General features: G+C 44.1%; 1 protein-coding gene across 1 annotated transcript; it reads left to right on the top strand.

The window, feature by feature from the left end:
* The first annotated feature begins 1986 nt into the window (after positions 1-1986).
* Positions 1987-15414, top strand: LOC139262995 (grpE protein homolog 2, mitochondrial-like). Its single transcript, XM_070878425.1, has 4 exons — positions 1987-2102; positions 8664-8859; positions 12781-12862; positions 13533-15414. The coding sequence occupies exons 1-4, from the start codon at positions 2029-2031 to the stop codon at positions 13910-13912; spliced, it is 732 nt and encodes a 243-aa protein (XP_070734526.1). The 5' UTR covers positions 1987-2028; the 3' UTR covers positions 13913-15414.
* Positions 15415-16634: the final 1220 nt, after the last annotated feature.

Here is a 16634-nt window from a genome sequence, read left to right as displayed (position 1 = left end):
ATAGAAGAAATTCCTCCTCATCTCAGTTTTAAATGGGTGACCCCTTATTCTTAAACAATGCCCCCTAATTCTGGATTCCCCCACGAGTGGAAACATCCTCTCTGCATCTACCTTGTAGAGCCTCCTTAATATCTTATGTTCCAACAAGATCACCTCTCATTCTTCTAAACTCCAATGAGTATAGGTCCAACCTGCTCATCCTTTCTTCATAAGTCAACCCCCTCATCTCTGGAATCAACCTAGTGAACCTTCACTGAACTGCCTCCAATGCAAGTATATCCTTCCTTAAATAAGGACATCAAAACTGTACACAGTACTCTAGGTGTGGCCTCATCAACATCCTGTACAATTGTAGCAGGACTTCTCTGCTTTTATACTCCATCCCCCTTGCAATAAAGGCCAACATTCCATTTGCGATGATTTTTCCTGCGGCAGACAGCAGGGAAACTCCTCTGTAATTACCGCAGTCTTGTCCCAATGGTCATGATTACGGTGTCTCTGAGATCCCCTGGCATGCACTCCTCCTTCCAGATCAGAGAGATGAGGTTATGGATTCATGCCAAGAGTACTTCTCCACCATGCTTTGGTACTTCGGCAAGGATTCCATCTGCTCCTTTGGCCTTGTTGGTTTGTCAGTTGTTGGATGGCTTTTTCAACCTCGTGCCACGTTGGGATTGTGCCAAGGTGGTGACGGGTAACATGCTGTGGGATGGAGTCAAGGACACTTACGTCAAAGACAGAGTCTTGTTGAGAAAATCCTCAAAGTGCTCCTTCCAGCAGGCACCGACTGCCTCTCTGTCCTTGATGAGCACCTCTCGGTTCTTGGCTCACAGTGGTATAGGACCTCGAGTGCTTGGGCCGTCGGTGGACTTGACTGCGCTAAAAAATCCACGCACGTCATGATTGTCAGCTAGATGCTGGATCTCCTGCGCTTTTTCGACCCACCATTTGTTCTTTAGGTCAGAAGTTTTTCATTGGACCTCGGCCTTCAGTTGTCTGTAGATCTGCTTTCTTTCAATCGAGTTGTGGAGTTGTTTCCAATTCAGCAATGCCTTGTGTTTGCAATTTATTAGCTCCTGGATCTCCTGGTTGTTCTCATCGGACCAGTCTTGATGTTTTCTGGTAGAATAACCAAGAGTCTCTTCGCAGGTACTAATTATGGTGGACTTGAGGGCAGACCAGGCACTATGGACACTCTGCGGCTCCGCTTCATTGGAGGTCGTCAGGTTGTCTGTGAGGGATTGGCTGAGTAGGGCTTTCTTTGCAGGTTCTTTTGAGTGCTTCAGCATTGATCTTTTTGCGGCAGCATTTCTGTTGCCCCTGTCGTTTTGAGGCTACGTTGATGGAGATATCAGAGCGGATTAGCTGATGGTCAGTCCAGCAGTCGTCAGCTCCTGTCATGGTGCGAGTGTTACAGACGTCCTTGCGGTCCTTCGCTTGGACAATGACATAGTCTAGCAGGTGCCAGTGCTTGGAGCGAGGGTATTGACAGGAGGCCTTGTACTTGTCTTTCTCACGAAACAAGGTGTTGGTTATGACAATACCATGTTCTGAGCATTTGGTCAGGAGGAGCATTGGAGTTGGTTTTCCCGACCCCTTCCCTGCCAATCACTCCTCTCCATAGATCTGTGTCCTTTCCAACTCTGCCATTAAAGTCGCCAAAGAGAATTAGCTTGTCATCCGGACAGGGCCACAGCTGACGGGAGGTCAAAAGGCAAAAGGCGGTGGTAATGGGACAACAAAAGACAGGGTCTTCCATTTCTGATCATCGATCTGAAACGTTCACTCTGTTTCTCTCTGGACAGAATTTAAAGCATTTATTGTTTAGTTTCAGATTGGCGGTGTTGTACTTTTGATCAGGTGAGGTGTCAATCACAGGAGCACGGCACGTGACGTGGCCGGAAGTTGTAGTCCGCCTGGTGTCCCGGTACGGACTACAACACCCAACATGCCGTGCACGGCCTGGATCCGGGGGCGGGGCTGGGAAGGGTATAAAGTGAGCAAGCCGCGAACGAACGCTAAGTGACAATGTCCACCATGTATCTGCTGGCGGCCCGGACAGGCGGCAATGTGGTGATCTGGGCACCGTGGAAGCACGGGAGGTGAGTGAGTGAGCCGCACCAAGGGCTCGCCATCTGTGGCTCGGGCCTCGGCTCTCCAGTTAGTGAGACCCCCGCCTGCAGGCTTTCCCAGGGATTGATCCCTCCCTCCCACTCCCGGCCGGCAGAGCGATGGAGCGGCTCGGTACCGGCCACGTTCAGCAGGGGCCCCGCCGCCCCACCCCTCACCGCCGGCCGAGGCCAGCTCAGGGAGGGGTGAGAGGGCCCGGTACTCCCTGGGGAGGGAGAGAGAGAGAAGGGCCCGGTACTCTTTCCCCCACCCAGGGCAGAGGAGGGCCCGGTACTCCCCGGGGGGAGAGGGAAAGAGGAGAGCCCGGTACTCCCTGGTGAGTGAGTGAGGGAGGGAGAGAGAGAGAAGGGCCCGGTACTCTTTTCCCCACCCAGGGCAGAGGAGGGCCCGGTACTCCCTGGTGAGTGAGTGAGGGAGGGAGGGAGAGAGAGAGAAGGGCCCGGTACTCTTTCCCCCACCCAGGGCAGAGGAGGGCCCGGTACTCCCTGGTGAGTGAGTGAGGGAGGGAGGGAGGAAGAGAGAGAGAAGGGCCCGGTACTCTTTCCCCCACCCAGGGCAGAGGAGAGCCCGGTACTCCCTGGTGAGGGAGGGAGGGAGGGAGGGAGGAAGAGAGAGAGAAGGGCCCGGTACTCTTTTCCCCCACCCCGAGCAGAGGAGGGCCCGGTACTCCCCGGGGGGAGAGGGAAAGAGGAGAGCCCGGTACTCCCCGTGGCGGGGTACTCCCCGGGTCCTGAGGTGCGGGTATGAAGCTGGAACAATCCACCGCTCGCTCTGTCTTCAGTCGCCCACATGAAACCTGTGTGTATATTGGAGTGATGGAGGACTCGCGTCAATCCATTCGTTGTTATTATGGAGTTTGTTTTTAGTGATGTTGATTTGAGGGATAAATAATGATCCGGACACCGGGAATAACTCCCCTGTTCTTTGAAATAGTGGTTTAATGTCTCCTGCAAACGACAGCACCTCCCGACAGGTCAGCACTCCCTCTGCTCTGCAGTAACCATCTGACTCGGATGCGAGGGTGTTACCTGTCGGGAGTTTCAGATAAAAGGGTTTTACTCGTTTAACACTTGTCTAATCTGAAGGACATTTATTTACTGGGGTGGGTGATGGTCGTTTCTGGGAAGTGGGAGTTGGCATGATCAATCATTCCCTCACTACCCCGCTAAACTCCATCGTTTCCATGGTGATCCCCTGTGCAATGTCGACACGCTTGCTTCATGAAGCCTGACCCCGACCGGGATTTGGAAGCGATCCTGCGCAGCTCGCAGCTGCTTATCGAATCGTGCTGCTCCGCACGTAGGCGCTTTGCTTTCTTCACAGAGCAGGAAACGAAGTCCGGGGGGGGCGGTATCTGAAGCCAATAAATCAAACTGAAATCTATTTCTACGAAAACCGGACCCGGATTTAAATATTTATCTTTCCTTAATCACGAATACAGCTTATTCCCAGTAATTTTGTGCGCGATATAAAATGTGCCTTTTTGAAGCTGGTCCTCTTAAGTCCTTTTGTGCTCGAAAACAATAGCCATCCTGCAGCTGGGTAACTGCTCTCTCGGAAGCAAAAGCTTGTTTTTAGATTAAAGAATCTATTCTTGTATTTATAGTGTAGAGTGTATCTTGGGGTGGAGGGACAAAAATCGAGTGTACAATAAGTAGCTGGAGATTTCTTTGAGTAAGCACAGATGTTTGGGACTGAGGCTTACAATGGGAATTTTCTCAGTCACGGACACTTCTGGGGAAAATGTAGCGGATCGTGGTGCTGGTGCCTGTGAAGGCATTGGAGGCTGTTCAGAGAAGGTTCACTACGTTGATTCTGAAGATGAAGGAGGATAGGTTGGGCCTATACACTTTGGAGTTGAGAGGTGATCTTATCAAAACATAAGATAATGAGGGGGCTCGACAAGGTGGATGCAGAGAGGATATTTCCACTCATAGGGGAACTAAAACTAAGGGACATAGTCTTAGAATAAGAGGGCGCCCATTTAAAACTGAGATGGGGAGGAATTTCTTCAGAGGGTTGTAAATCGATGGAATTCTCTGCCCCAGAGAGCTGTGGAGGCTGGGTCGTTGAATATATTTAAGGTGCAGATAAACAGATTTTTGAGCAATAAGGGAGTAAAGGGTTATGGGGAGCGGACAGGGAAGTGGAGCTGAGTCCCTGATCAGATCCACCATGATCTTATTGAATGGCGGAGCAGGCTTGAACGGCCAAATGGCCTACTCCTCCTATTTCTTCTTTATATTAATGCACTGTTACACAGCCTTTGGTTTTGTTTTTAATACATTTAAAATACAGGTTCCACAAACGCCCTGAAACATTTCATATTTTGAAATGCAGTTCTGTTATTTGGTATGCAACTGCAGAACTGTCATATCTTCCACTGACCTTGATTACTCATTTGCTTTGTAGCCTGGACAGTGTGCTATTTCATATTGGGACTTTCAAAACAACATGTTGTAAGGTACAGCTTTTTTGTTTGCAGAGTGGGTTATTTGAGATTAGGATGATACTTTTTTTTCTCCATCAACCTGTCCAAGTAATTATTCTTCATAAATAACCAGGGACGATGACCATTAGTGGCATGCTTGATCTTCAGGGACCATCGCAGCCAAGCCTGACCTCGTGCTCTTAAGTATGCACATTTTCTGCAAGGGTTGCTGGGTAGCAATTGGAAGTATGTAAGTTGGGCATTATGTGGTGTTTCCCTGGAGGGGAGGGGACTTTAAAGCCAGTTGTAACTAATTTATCTGGTGCCAAACTGAGATGGATTTATTCAATACAAATCAGGGGCTGTGACCTTGGTCTATAAGATTCGCTATTGCATTTGTCCATTCAGCCATCAGGGAGCACAGTACAATTCTGTAAGGGTATTGGTGAGGCCACACCTGGAGTACTGTGTGCAGTTTTGGTCACCTTACTTAAGGAAGGATATACTAGCTTTGGAGGGGGTACAGAGACGGTTCACTAGGCTGATACCAGAGATGAGGGGATTACCTTATGATAGATTGAGTAGACTGGGTCTTTACTTGTTGGAGTTCAGAAGGATGAGGGGTGATCTTATAGAAACATTTAAAATAATGAAAGGGATAGACAAGATAGAGGCAGAGAGGTTGTTTCCACTGGTCGGGGAGACTAGAACGAGGGGGCACAGCCTCAAAATACGGGGAAGCCAATTTAAAACCGAGTTGAGAAGGAATTTCTTTTCCCAGAGGGTTGTGAATCTGTGGAATTCTCTTCCCAAGGAAGCAGTTGAGGCTAGCTCATTGAATGTATTCAAATCACAGATAGATAGATTTTTAACGAATAAGGGAATTAAGGGTTGTGGGGAGCGGGCGGGTAAGTGGAGCTGAGTCCACGGCCAGATCAGCCATGATCTTGTTGAATGGCGGAGCAGGCTCGAGGGGCTAGATGGCCTACTCCTGTTCCTAATTCTTATGTTCTTATGTAATTCCGCTAATGTATTGAGTAACTTTTGTTTGTCTTTCATATAAAGGATTGATTCCTTTTATGGTTCTTGCAGGCAATGGATACCTCAGGATCTCTCTAAGCACTTCACTGCCAGTGAAAATTACTTTTGATGTGCAATCATTGTTTTGGCATCCTGCAAACAGTGAATTAGAACATTTTTTGGCGGTATTGGTTAAAACAAAATACATTGAGTTTCTAAAGGTTATTGTTTGGCCAGAATACATGGGAGAACTTGCTTTTTGGTGCCATGGGATCTTTTACATCAACCTAAACAGTCAGATGGGGCCTTGGTTTAATGTTGCCTCCAAAAGGCAGTACCTCCAGAAATGCAGCCTTCCATCACTATTTCGCTAGTGTCTGCCTCGATTATGTGCTCAGATCTGGAGGGGGATTAAAATTACACTTTTTGACTCCCAAAACGGGGTGGCACCAAATTGACACGCCAATGTGCAGTTGGAAGCAGAAAGCTCAATTGATCTTTTCCCCTGGCTGAGATCACCTCATTTGAGATTGAACATGGGATTTCCCTTGTCTACGTGGCATCTATTCACCAGATAAACTGGTGCAGCAATCAGTGTAGTCCTGCGTTAAGTAAATTTATCTGATGGTAAGACTACCAGGATGTGTACTACAGTATTTGGCACTTTGATTTATGGTACACTAAAAAATCCCGTGAGTGCTGTTTGAATTATAGCTCTCAAAATCTAGCTGTTTTTTTCAATGCCTTATAAGGTATCAGGTGTAGAATTACAGGGAGGCAGACATCGTGTATGTACTCCTTTGCACGTACTGTTAGTGACTTTAAAATTCACAGTTGGTAGATGAGACTTTTTAAACTGTTCACATTTTTGACGTTCAACCTAAATGCAGGGTATCCAACACAGGTTTGGTTCTAACATTTTTAGTTGTGAAAAATAACCGTGTTTGTTCTGCCTTTGAGGTATTTCTGTACCACCTCTTTTGTATCCATTGCACCTTTTTAGAATGGTAGTCTTTTTTCAGAATTGGATTTTTTTACAATAATGTACCTACCGCCTTTGGTTTGTTCTTTCTCTCCTCCATCTTTTTGCCCCCCCTCCCAAATAATTATTCACTCCAACAGGAGGATGATCGAAACTCTGAAGCATAAACCAAAGTTTCTACTGAGCGTACGGTGGGAGATCAGAAGAGCCCCTGCAGAAATTACTGGAGCTGATTGCAGTAAAGTGTTGGGTGTATCAAAAGTATTGCGCTTGACTACACTGGAATGGGTTCAGGATTTTGAATTATATCTGGGTATCAATAGCTTTTCAAATGAAAGGGCAGTTCTGCATTGTCCTGTCCTTGTTTACTGGCAGCTGTGCTTGTATATCCTCTACCAAGTAAAGGATGAGATGATTCAAAAAATAAAATCAGTGAGGATGCATTCAACAATCCTAGAAATTAGCCCTAATGAGTTTTTAAAAAAACTAATGAAGGCTGTTTTCAGTAGGATTCACTATTCAAGCTGACCAGTAGACAATACTGGTTGTATTCTGTGGAAGCCCAGAAGAATAGAGGCTTCTTTCAATGTTAATGAGTTTGTTAAAGGGAGACAGACTGCTGGAAAATATGCAATACTGCTTTTACAATTTACTCCTTCTGTTTCCCTTGCCCCCAACTACCTAGTATTGTTGGAACAGTGGTGATGGTGGAGGATTAAAGGATGTTGACTTCCTTTGACATGCTTCCTTAAGGTTTCTTAGTAAGAATAAAAAGTTAGCACACAACTGTCTCAGCCGATGCTCAGTGGGTAGCACACTCTCTCCTCGGAGTCAGAAGTTTGTGGGATTAAGTCTCCCAGGGGCTTGAGCACATAAAATCTAGGTTGACACTCCAATGCAGTACTGAGGGAGTGCTGCACTGTCGTCTTTTAGATGAGATGTTCAACCGAGGCCCCATCTGCTCTCGGGTGGCTGTAAAAGATCATATGGCAGTATTTCGAAGAAGAGCAGGGGAGTTAGCTCTTTCTCTTTCCCCCCAGCTCAAAGTGAAACAGGAGTGTAGTTTAGAACTGTCAGACTTTTAAAAAGAAAAAAAACTTCTTGGCAGGATCAGCCCACCGCCTTCTCCAAGTATAATCCGTGTTTCTTTGTGTATTTCTACAATAGCAAAATCCTGCTGTTCCATCAAGTGAAACTTCGAGGTTCAACTTAAATGGGACCTGTTTAGTATTTGAACAGTGTAAAGAGAAAACCACTTGAATTTATGTAGTGTGTTTCATATCCTCTGGTTTGGGCATGTAATCTAGACTGACCCTTCAGTACAATACTGAGGGTGGGAGGTGCTGTCTTGTGGATGAGATGTTAAATCATTGCCTGTTCAAGTGGATGTAAATGATGCCATGGCACTATTTGGGGGGAAAAAAAGCAGGGCTTGCAGTCAGTGTCCATGCCAACATTCTTCAAATTGATTATCTTGGGGGTGGGGACACCAGTGATGGTTTGTGATATGCACCATACTGGGGGGTGGGGGAGGAGAGAGAAGAGAAGGATGATGGTTTGTGAGTAGCACGATGGTAAAAGGGGTCTGGGCCGACCGGCTGTTATTTTCCCTGTCCTTATTTGTTTGCATGTTCACTTTAAAAGCCCTTTGGTTATTGGTTATAAAGCCCAGCTATAGCGTTTCTACTGCTTCCCCAACTAACTCAGCAGGGGTGAAATCTGGGACTTTCTTGATTTGTGTGGTCCAGCTACTCACTGCGTATATTCATGAATTACTGCTTCAATTTATACCACACTCTTTTTGTGCGATTTGAAGATATGAAAACACAATTTTGAAATTTAATGTTTAATTTTAGTTCTGATTTTTGCATTAATTATGAACTTTATTATCCCTTAGTTTAGAACTACTGGTCTATTAATATGGAATACACAAGTGCACAACACAATGAGCCTGAGTTGGGCAGTAAACTGGCAGACGGTACTCTGAGGCTACACTATTGGTGCAGGAAGTTAAAATCTGTTAAGGACATCAAGGCATAATTTTAATGAAAGTTTCTTTCTAAATTATTTATTAAGTGGAATAATATGTTTGAATTCTAGGGGTTTCTTGACTCTCTCTGCTACTCCTTTCCAACAAAAGACTGAGGAAAATCATGCTCCAAAGGATTCTGCAAAGACTCCCAAGTGTATTACTGAAAATGCAATTCACTGCAAGACAATTTCTAGTCCGTGTGCCAGTAAAAAAATGCTGCAACTCAAAGTGAATGCGTTGGATAAAGAATACCGAACCCTGCAGGCAAGTTTCACTTTGACAGTGATTGTGACCAAAATAGAATCTGCAGCCAAGCCTCTATTTGCTACCATGTTTGTCACCCATGTGTGCACACTTTTTAGTAGTGCTTAAGTTGCTCACCTAGTGGAAATTGAAGGGCTCAACTTTAACCTTTTCTGGGAGCAGTTAATTGCTCAGGAAGGATCACACAAGTAAGCCTTAAGTGCCAAACTCTAAATTTGCTTACCCTTTCACTTGTAGCACTTTTTAGGTTTAGCTCAATATTTAGCCTAATGAGTAAATGAGTGTGTATATCGTTACATTAATATCTCAAAGATGTACAACAGAGGATCAGAGTGCTTGGATAAACTTCCACTGTTGTATCTATCTATGACCAATTTATGCATGAATTTTTAAGTTCAATAAAATCCATGCTGGCAGTGGAACTTTTTTTCCCATCCACCCAGTGTCAGGACTAGTACCCCCAGGACAAATTTTCTGGCCAGAGATGCAAGTGAAGAGCTCTATGTTCTTCTCCAAAAATGGAGCATTCCATAAGCCCTTATCTGTACAACCAGAGTATTTTGTACGCTGCTTGAGTGAGACATTTGATCAATTCCTGCACCATGCATCATTCTGGCGCTTGTGCATGATTGCCAGTTCTAATTTAGCGCCTAACTCTAGTCAGTTTTGTACTGTGACTACTGGGTTATTAACATCTGGGAAGGAGTGGGGAGCTTGTGGAAAGATTAGTATTACACTTTCATTGACTATAAGCATCATGTCATACTGCATCAAAAATCTTCAGGGACTGCCTCAAATGTACCAGGAGGGTCTTTTATCTCCTGATGCAGATAATGTTGACTCGTGGCAGTCAGGGCTGACTTGACACCCTAATCTAGCCACATTCTGTGCTTTCCGCATGCAATTCCATGCAGTAAATTGACAGTCACACTGAGGCTGCGAGGATGAATAGTGCAGGAATTAATATCTGTGCTTTAGTACTTGGACTTTACATTACTGGAACAATTTCTTCCAACATGCAAAAGCAGACAGAAGAATAAGAACACATGCTGGGTATAACAAGCTGTCAGAGCAAAGCTGGGTTAATAGCCCATGGACAAAGCTGAATTAAGCTGGCAGCTCGACAAACATTGAAGTAAGCCATGTATTGCAAAGCTGGTCAAAAATGCTGCTCACTTTCTGAGCTTGGTATTTAAGAACATAAGAAATAGGAGTAGAACATACAGCCCCTCGAGCCTGCTCCGCCATTCAATAAGATCGTTGCTGATCTGATCATGGACTCAGCTCCACTTCCCTGCCCGCTCCCCATAATCCCTTTTACCTTTTATCATTTAAGAAACAGAATAAATTTAAGACCGAAATAGACAATGTCCCAGCTTCCACAACTCGGTGAGGCAGCGAATTCCACAGATTTACAGCCCTGAGGAAATTTCTCCTCATCTGATTTAAATGGGTGGCCCTCTAGTTCTAGTCTCCCCCCATCAGAGGAAATATCCTCTCTGCATCCACCTTGTCAAGCCACCTCATAATCTTGTATGTTTCGATAAGATCACCTGTCATTCTTAACATCAATGAGTAAAGGCCCAACCTACTCAACCTTTCCTCAAAAGTCAAACCCCTCATCCCCGGAATCAACCTTTTGAACCTTCTCTGAACTTCCTCCAAAGCAAATATATCCTTTCGTAAATATGGAAACCAAAACTGCACGCAGTATTCCAGGTGTGGCCTCACCAATACCTTGTATAACTGTAGCACGACTTCCCTGCTTTTATACTCCATCCCCTTTGCAATAAAGGCCAAGATACCATTGGTCTTCCTGCACTTGCTGTGCCTGCATATTTTGTGTTTAATGCACAAGTAGCCCCAGGTCCAACTGTACTGCGGCACTTTGCAATCTTTCTCCATTTAAATAATAACTTGCTCTTTTTGATTTTTTTTTCTGCCAAAGTGCATGACCTCACACTTTCCGACATTATATTCCATCTGCCAAATTTTTGCCCACTCACTTGGCCTGTCTGTGTCCTTTTGCAGATTTTTTTGTGTCCTCACACATTGCTTTTCCTCCAATCTTTGTATCGTCAGCAAACTTGGCTACGTTATACCCGGTCCCTTCTTCCAAGTCGTTGGTATAGATTGTAAATAGTTGCGGTCCCAGCGGCATCCCACTAGTTACTGGTTGCCAACCAGAGAATGAACCATTTATCCCGACTCTGTTTTCTGTTTGTTAGCCAATCCTCTATCCATGCTAATATATTACCCCCAACCCCATGAACTTTTATCTTGTGCAGTAACCTTTTATGTGGCACCATGTCACATGCCATCTGGAAGTCCAAATGCATCACATCTACTGGTTCCCCTTTATCCACCCTGTTCGTTACATCCTCAATGAATTCTAGCAAATTTGCAGCAATGGTGGTGGCTCGGAGGGAATCTGTCATTATTTATTTACCACAGAAACTAAAGAACGTTGAATCCCTGGGCTGCCTTTTGGATGATGCAGTGTTTGATTTGATCAGTCATGTGCACACCAGCAACCAATGAGATTAACTTGACAGTAACATTCAGTACAATCGCCTCCTTTTGTTATTGGCCAATAACATTGCTTTAAATCTTGGCAAGATTGCTTTAAATCTTGTGCCAAAAGATTCCCACATAATTGGATATATTGGCCAATAGTAAAGTGGCCCAAAGAATTGGCAAGATAGTGATTACCATTGGCCAACAAAATTTTTCAATCTTATCAGTTTTTGGTACTATAAATTTTGATCGGCCTTATTGGCATTGAATTGTAATTGTACCGATCAGAATCCAGATTTACCTCCTAAGAATTCAAATGTGAAATTAGTTTGGAAAATCATTTTGTATGTAACTAATTTACTATTGGTTCCCAAGTATGGAAAATATAGGTGGTTTTTAACACTGGTGTGAGCAAATGTTATTTAAAAAGTGACTTTTTTGAAAGTGTGCTGGATTATAACCTTGCATTCTAATAACTGAATTGTATTCCTGAAGCCAAATTTCAGACCTGTATGGAACATCGGAAGTTTGGATTCTGCACCGGAACATCCGAATGCTCATTGCAGGCAACATCAAGGTGGCTGAGCGATTGTTGTGAAATGGAGTTGCAGGGGCTCTGATTCTTGAAGTTGAAGGTGTGTTGTCAGGAGTTTGTTGAGAACAAGCTCTTGATTCTAAACAAAGCAAGCCAACTTCATGTGAAAAATGGTGGCAAACTGGGAATTGGTTGCAATTTTTTAATAAGCTACTGAACAATTGCATAACTTTTCACCTTTTTTAAATGAGTGGCTTATATATGACAGTATAAATTTGTCAAATTGTCAGTATTTTGCATATTTTCCTCCTAAAATATTTTGAGCGATCGCTCTCTCGAGCACATCAAAACCCATGCTTGATGCATTTTCACTGATGCTGGCCAGCCTCAGCATCTCTTCCTAGTGACTGTTTGCCATGCCTGAGTCTAGACATTGAGTGTCAGCCTTCTGGTCAAATCCAATACTGGTTGTGATCAGCTCACTCCGCACAGGCAAAAGATTGTACTTCAGATCTTTTGGGTCCTATGGATTAGTTGCTCGCTGGTCATTGATGGTTCAGTGAGTTCATACAGTGGACTTCTTTAGCAGCAAAGTGATTTTACGTTTGGATTATTTGGACAATATATAGTGAGTTAACTGCGCGCACAATTCCTATTCCATAATATCTTTATTTTATACTCATTAATACCAATATTTTAACAGCTGTTCAATAAACAATTTTGTAAACTAGGATATTATCGACTTAAAACAACCAGCCCTGGATAAAAATGGAATACACAATTTATTATTCAGTGTCCTAGTTGTATGAAGATTCTTATTTTTCAAATATGTTTAAAGTGTCTGTTGCATCTCCTGTTTGGTTTTATAGAACAACTATCAGAAAGTTGTAGCCCATGCTGAAGTTGCCAATCGAAGAATCCGAAAGTGTGTCGAAGATGCTAGGATATATGGTGAGCAGATTTTCTAGTGCAAAGGTGGAGAATACATATAATGGTTGCATCGTGCAAAAGAATGGCTCTAACCTGATAGAAACATTCAATTTTGATGAGCAGCTGACACAATTGAAGATTTCAGATATCAGTTAGCTGCAAGCAAGCTCTTTTAAAAGACATTGCAGTTCTCCATGTTTATCACTAAATAACCACCTGGTATAATAATAGCCTTGCAGGCTTGATTCTTAGTCTATTACTGACATGATATCTGCTGTGGTTGAGTTAAATAATCTACCTACACTTCGATATGAAAGGCTGCTGACACTAAAATTATCCCTTTTTCCCCAGCATAAGTTGGCACATTTAGTAGCTGCGGGGGTGGAGGGGTGCTAATTTGGGGGTTCGGTTTTCTTTTTTTAATTATCTTGGTGTACTTTTGAGTTTATGAATGTCAAATAATCAACATTCTTGGATGCCTTTCAGCTACTACTTAGCCTGACTAAGGCTTGTGCTTTTGCTGTTAGATTTGATTCGAGTGAGAAATGACTTGTTGGGAATCTTGGCTTGTCTTGATCTAATTCCCAATCCCAGCAAGCCAGAAACAGATAGCATCTTAAACAAATTTGATTCTGAAATATTAATTCAGCAGTTCAAATGCATGGTGAATAAAAGCCCTTTTTCTCACTAGGTATCCAAAGTTTTTGTAAAGATATCCTAGCAGTGGCCGATATGCTAGAGAAGACCACACAGAGTGTAACAGAGGAGGACTTTATTAATTCCAATCCAACTGTGAAGAACCTCTATGAAGGATTATGCTTGATTGATGAAAAACTTTGCAAAATATTTGCCAAACATGGGTTGGAGAAGATGAGTTCAATTGGCCACAAGTACAGCTTAGCTGAACATGAAATAGTTTTGCGTGTTCCATCTGTGGATACATTACCTGGTACTGTGGTAAAAATAGTGCAGGAAGGGTATAAGCTTCATGGCAGGATTCTAAGAACTGCGCAGGTTGGGCTGGCCATTGAGGTCCAACCACATTTGAGGAAAGATCGATCCCGATCTTGACACATGAATGACAGTCACATTGTGACTATGACCTTAGAACTGGTAATTTATGAAAACTTTTTATATTTATGATGTCCTACACATTCTTTTCATTATGATAGCTATAGGGCTAGACTTTCCACTTCACATCGCCCATATATCGCCCAAAACTGACCCCTCGCCCATTTTGAGCAAAAAGTGGAATTTGGGCCAGAAAGATCGCCGGAAAAATAAGCCCCCAAGTTTCGGCTCATTTCGCCGATCTGATCGCCCACACAAGGCCCATCCCAACTTTCAGCTCATCGCCATCACAAGGCCAGGCTGATGGAAGGCCAAAAACATCGCTGTGAAATAGTTGCTTTTCCTGGCCTTTACAGAAGGAAATGGGCACTATGGCCCATATATCGCCCAAAATGGACCTCTGTCGCCCATTTTGAGCAAAGAGTGGAATCTAGGCCAGAAAGATCACCGGAAAAATAAGCCCCCCAAGTTTCGATAACCACAAGACTTCCTGCTGTGGTGGAGGTGACTGAGTGGAAGGCGAAGCCTGAGGCTCGTTTTCCGAGTCAGAAGGAACTGTATCCTCCGTACTTGCTTGAGTGCTCGGGGTCACACTCTGAGCCGACACGACACCTTGGGGTGCAGTACTGTGTCCAGTCAGCAATGCATGCCGAAGGGCATTGGTTGCGGGTGTCTGCTCTCTCATCCCCTCCAAGATCTACCATGCTAATTCTGTTTGCATGTGAGACCAGTTGGAGAAGTTTGTGGAGAACTGGTTCCAGTTCATGGAGAACTCATGGAACACCTGGATAAGATCGCGACCGTCTCCCTGCACAGGAGATCAAGCATTCCGTCTGCCCTTCTACCGTAGGCGATTGCTCACCTCGCTGCCCGACCTTCCTTGGGTCGGCGTTCGCAATATATTGCACCTTGTCATTACCAGCTGAACACTGCTTGGTCCCGGTGCCTCTTCCTGCTCAATGGAAATGACCGCAGGTTCATATCCACACACCCCACCACCCACAACAATGGTCGATTCCAGCAGCTCTGGATATAATGGTTGTCATCATCTTCCTCCTGCTCCTCGTCCTACTCTGAGGTGAGGAAAGTTTTCTTTGTTTGATTCCTTTGAATGCTGATGTTCCTCTTCCTCCTCCGAGGTGGTTGGTGAAGGTGCAGGGGATGGCTGCAGTGCCACTCGATTCTCGGGTTGGCCTTAAAAACGCAAATTACATTTTTAAAGGACTTATTAGAACATAACGGTGATCATTACCAAGAGACGTTGCATCTCAATACTTTTCACTACCCCATAAAGCTGTAGCGGCTACATCCCCTGCTGCTAATGCACCAGGGCTGCATGCATGGCCTGACATGATATCATTAGTATATCAAGAGTACATCACAAGTATATTGCATTATAATTACAGGACATTACATGCGTTACTTAAGTTTTTAATGTTTTTAATACTGTTTGACACATTACTCACGAGACTCCAGGTTAGGTGAGGCTTTCCCCCCCCCCCCCCCCCCCCCCCCCCCCAAACCGGGTCGTCCTCTGCTCTGCCCGGTTGATAGATATCTTCTTCTGCAAATGGGAAGATAGCATGGCATGGCATAAGCTAATTGACTTGATAATACGTTTAAGAATGACGCACTTAAATTCAGTGCAGCAGATTCAATGCTCGATTCAAAATTTGCATACATCGGTAAAAGCTTTTTGAAATGGAAAATGCAACTTGCTATTAGCATGGCTGAATTAATTAATACAATAAAAGACAAACTTAAATTCAATGTTCTAATCAAAATTTGCATGCATCATTAGAATATAAAATGCAACTTACTCTTGCTGCTGCCACCAAACTATTCCAGCGTTTTTGGCACTGGTCAGGCCCCCTCACCTCATCGGATAATCTGAGTCATTTTTTTCTGCAGACACTGGGTGGAGGTTTCCCATGCACACCCCGTGTCCAGTCGGCCCACCTGGCATGCACCACATTGACCAGGGCCTCGTTCGCCTCAGCACTGAAGGGTTTTGCCTTTTTCCTTTTGAGTCACACGCCAATGATATTTTACTATATTAAATTATAATACTAATATTTTTTCTACAATGTAGTTCAATTTATATCGTTTTTATACCTCCCAACTCTTCTAAAATAAATAATTCTCCTCTGCAACTCCTCTCTCTCTCTCTCTCTCTCTCTCTCTCTCTCTCCACTCTCTGCCTTCTGAGCATGTGTGATGACCCCTGACCTTCCAAAACGCGTTTTTTTTTTACTTCCGTTTTCGGTGGGTGATCGTGACATCGCTGAAAAATCACATTGCCCATTCCACATCGCCGGCCTAAGGCCGAGTGGAAAATCGTACAACCAAAAAAAATGGGCCTTGTACCAGCGATCAGTAAGGCTGTGATGTCCTACATCGCTGGAACAAGGCCTATTTTTTTTTTTGGTGATGGCCACCTAGTGGAAAGTCTAGCCCTGTATTTTGAGCATTAACATGGATGTTAAGATTTGAGCTTGCGGAAAGGGGGAAGGAGTGTGAAATTTATCAAAGTTTATATAAGTCACAAGTGCTTTATACAGAAGTAGCTAGTGCACTTTCACAGGTGCAAGGAAAACTATGAAAGGTGATAGAATTCCTATTGTACTGAAGACTCTCAAGGTCTTCCAAAAATGAAACTGTGGTGCTTTCTTGCCTGGCACTGCCAAAGACCTGCTTATTGTCTCCATCCGAGTATGATGAG

The sequence above is a fragment of the Pristiophorus japonicus genome, chromosome 4 (assembly GCF_044704955.1).
Source record: "Pristiophorus japonicus isolate sPriJap1 chromosome 4, sPriJap1.hap1, whole genome shotgun sequence".
In the NCBI taxonomy this organism is placed as follows: Eukaryota; Metazoa; Chordata; class Chondrichthyes; family Pristiophoridae; genus Pristiophorus; species Pristiophorus japonicus.
This window is presented reverse-complemented; position numbering and strand designations above follow the sequence as displayed.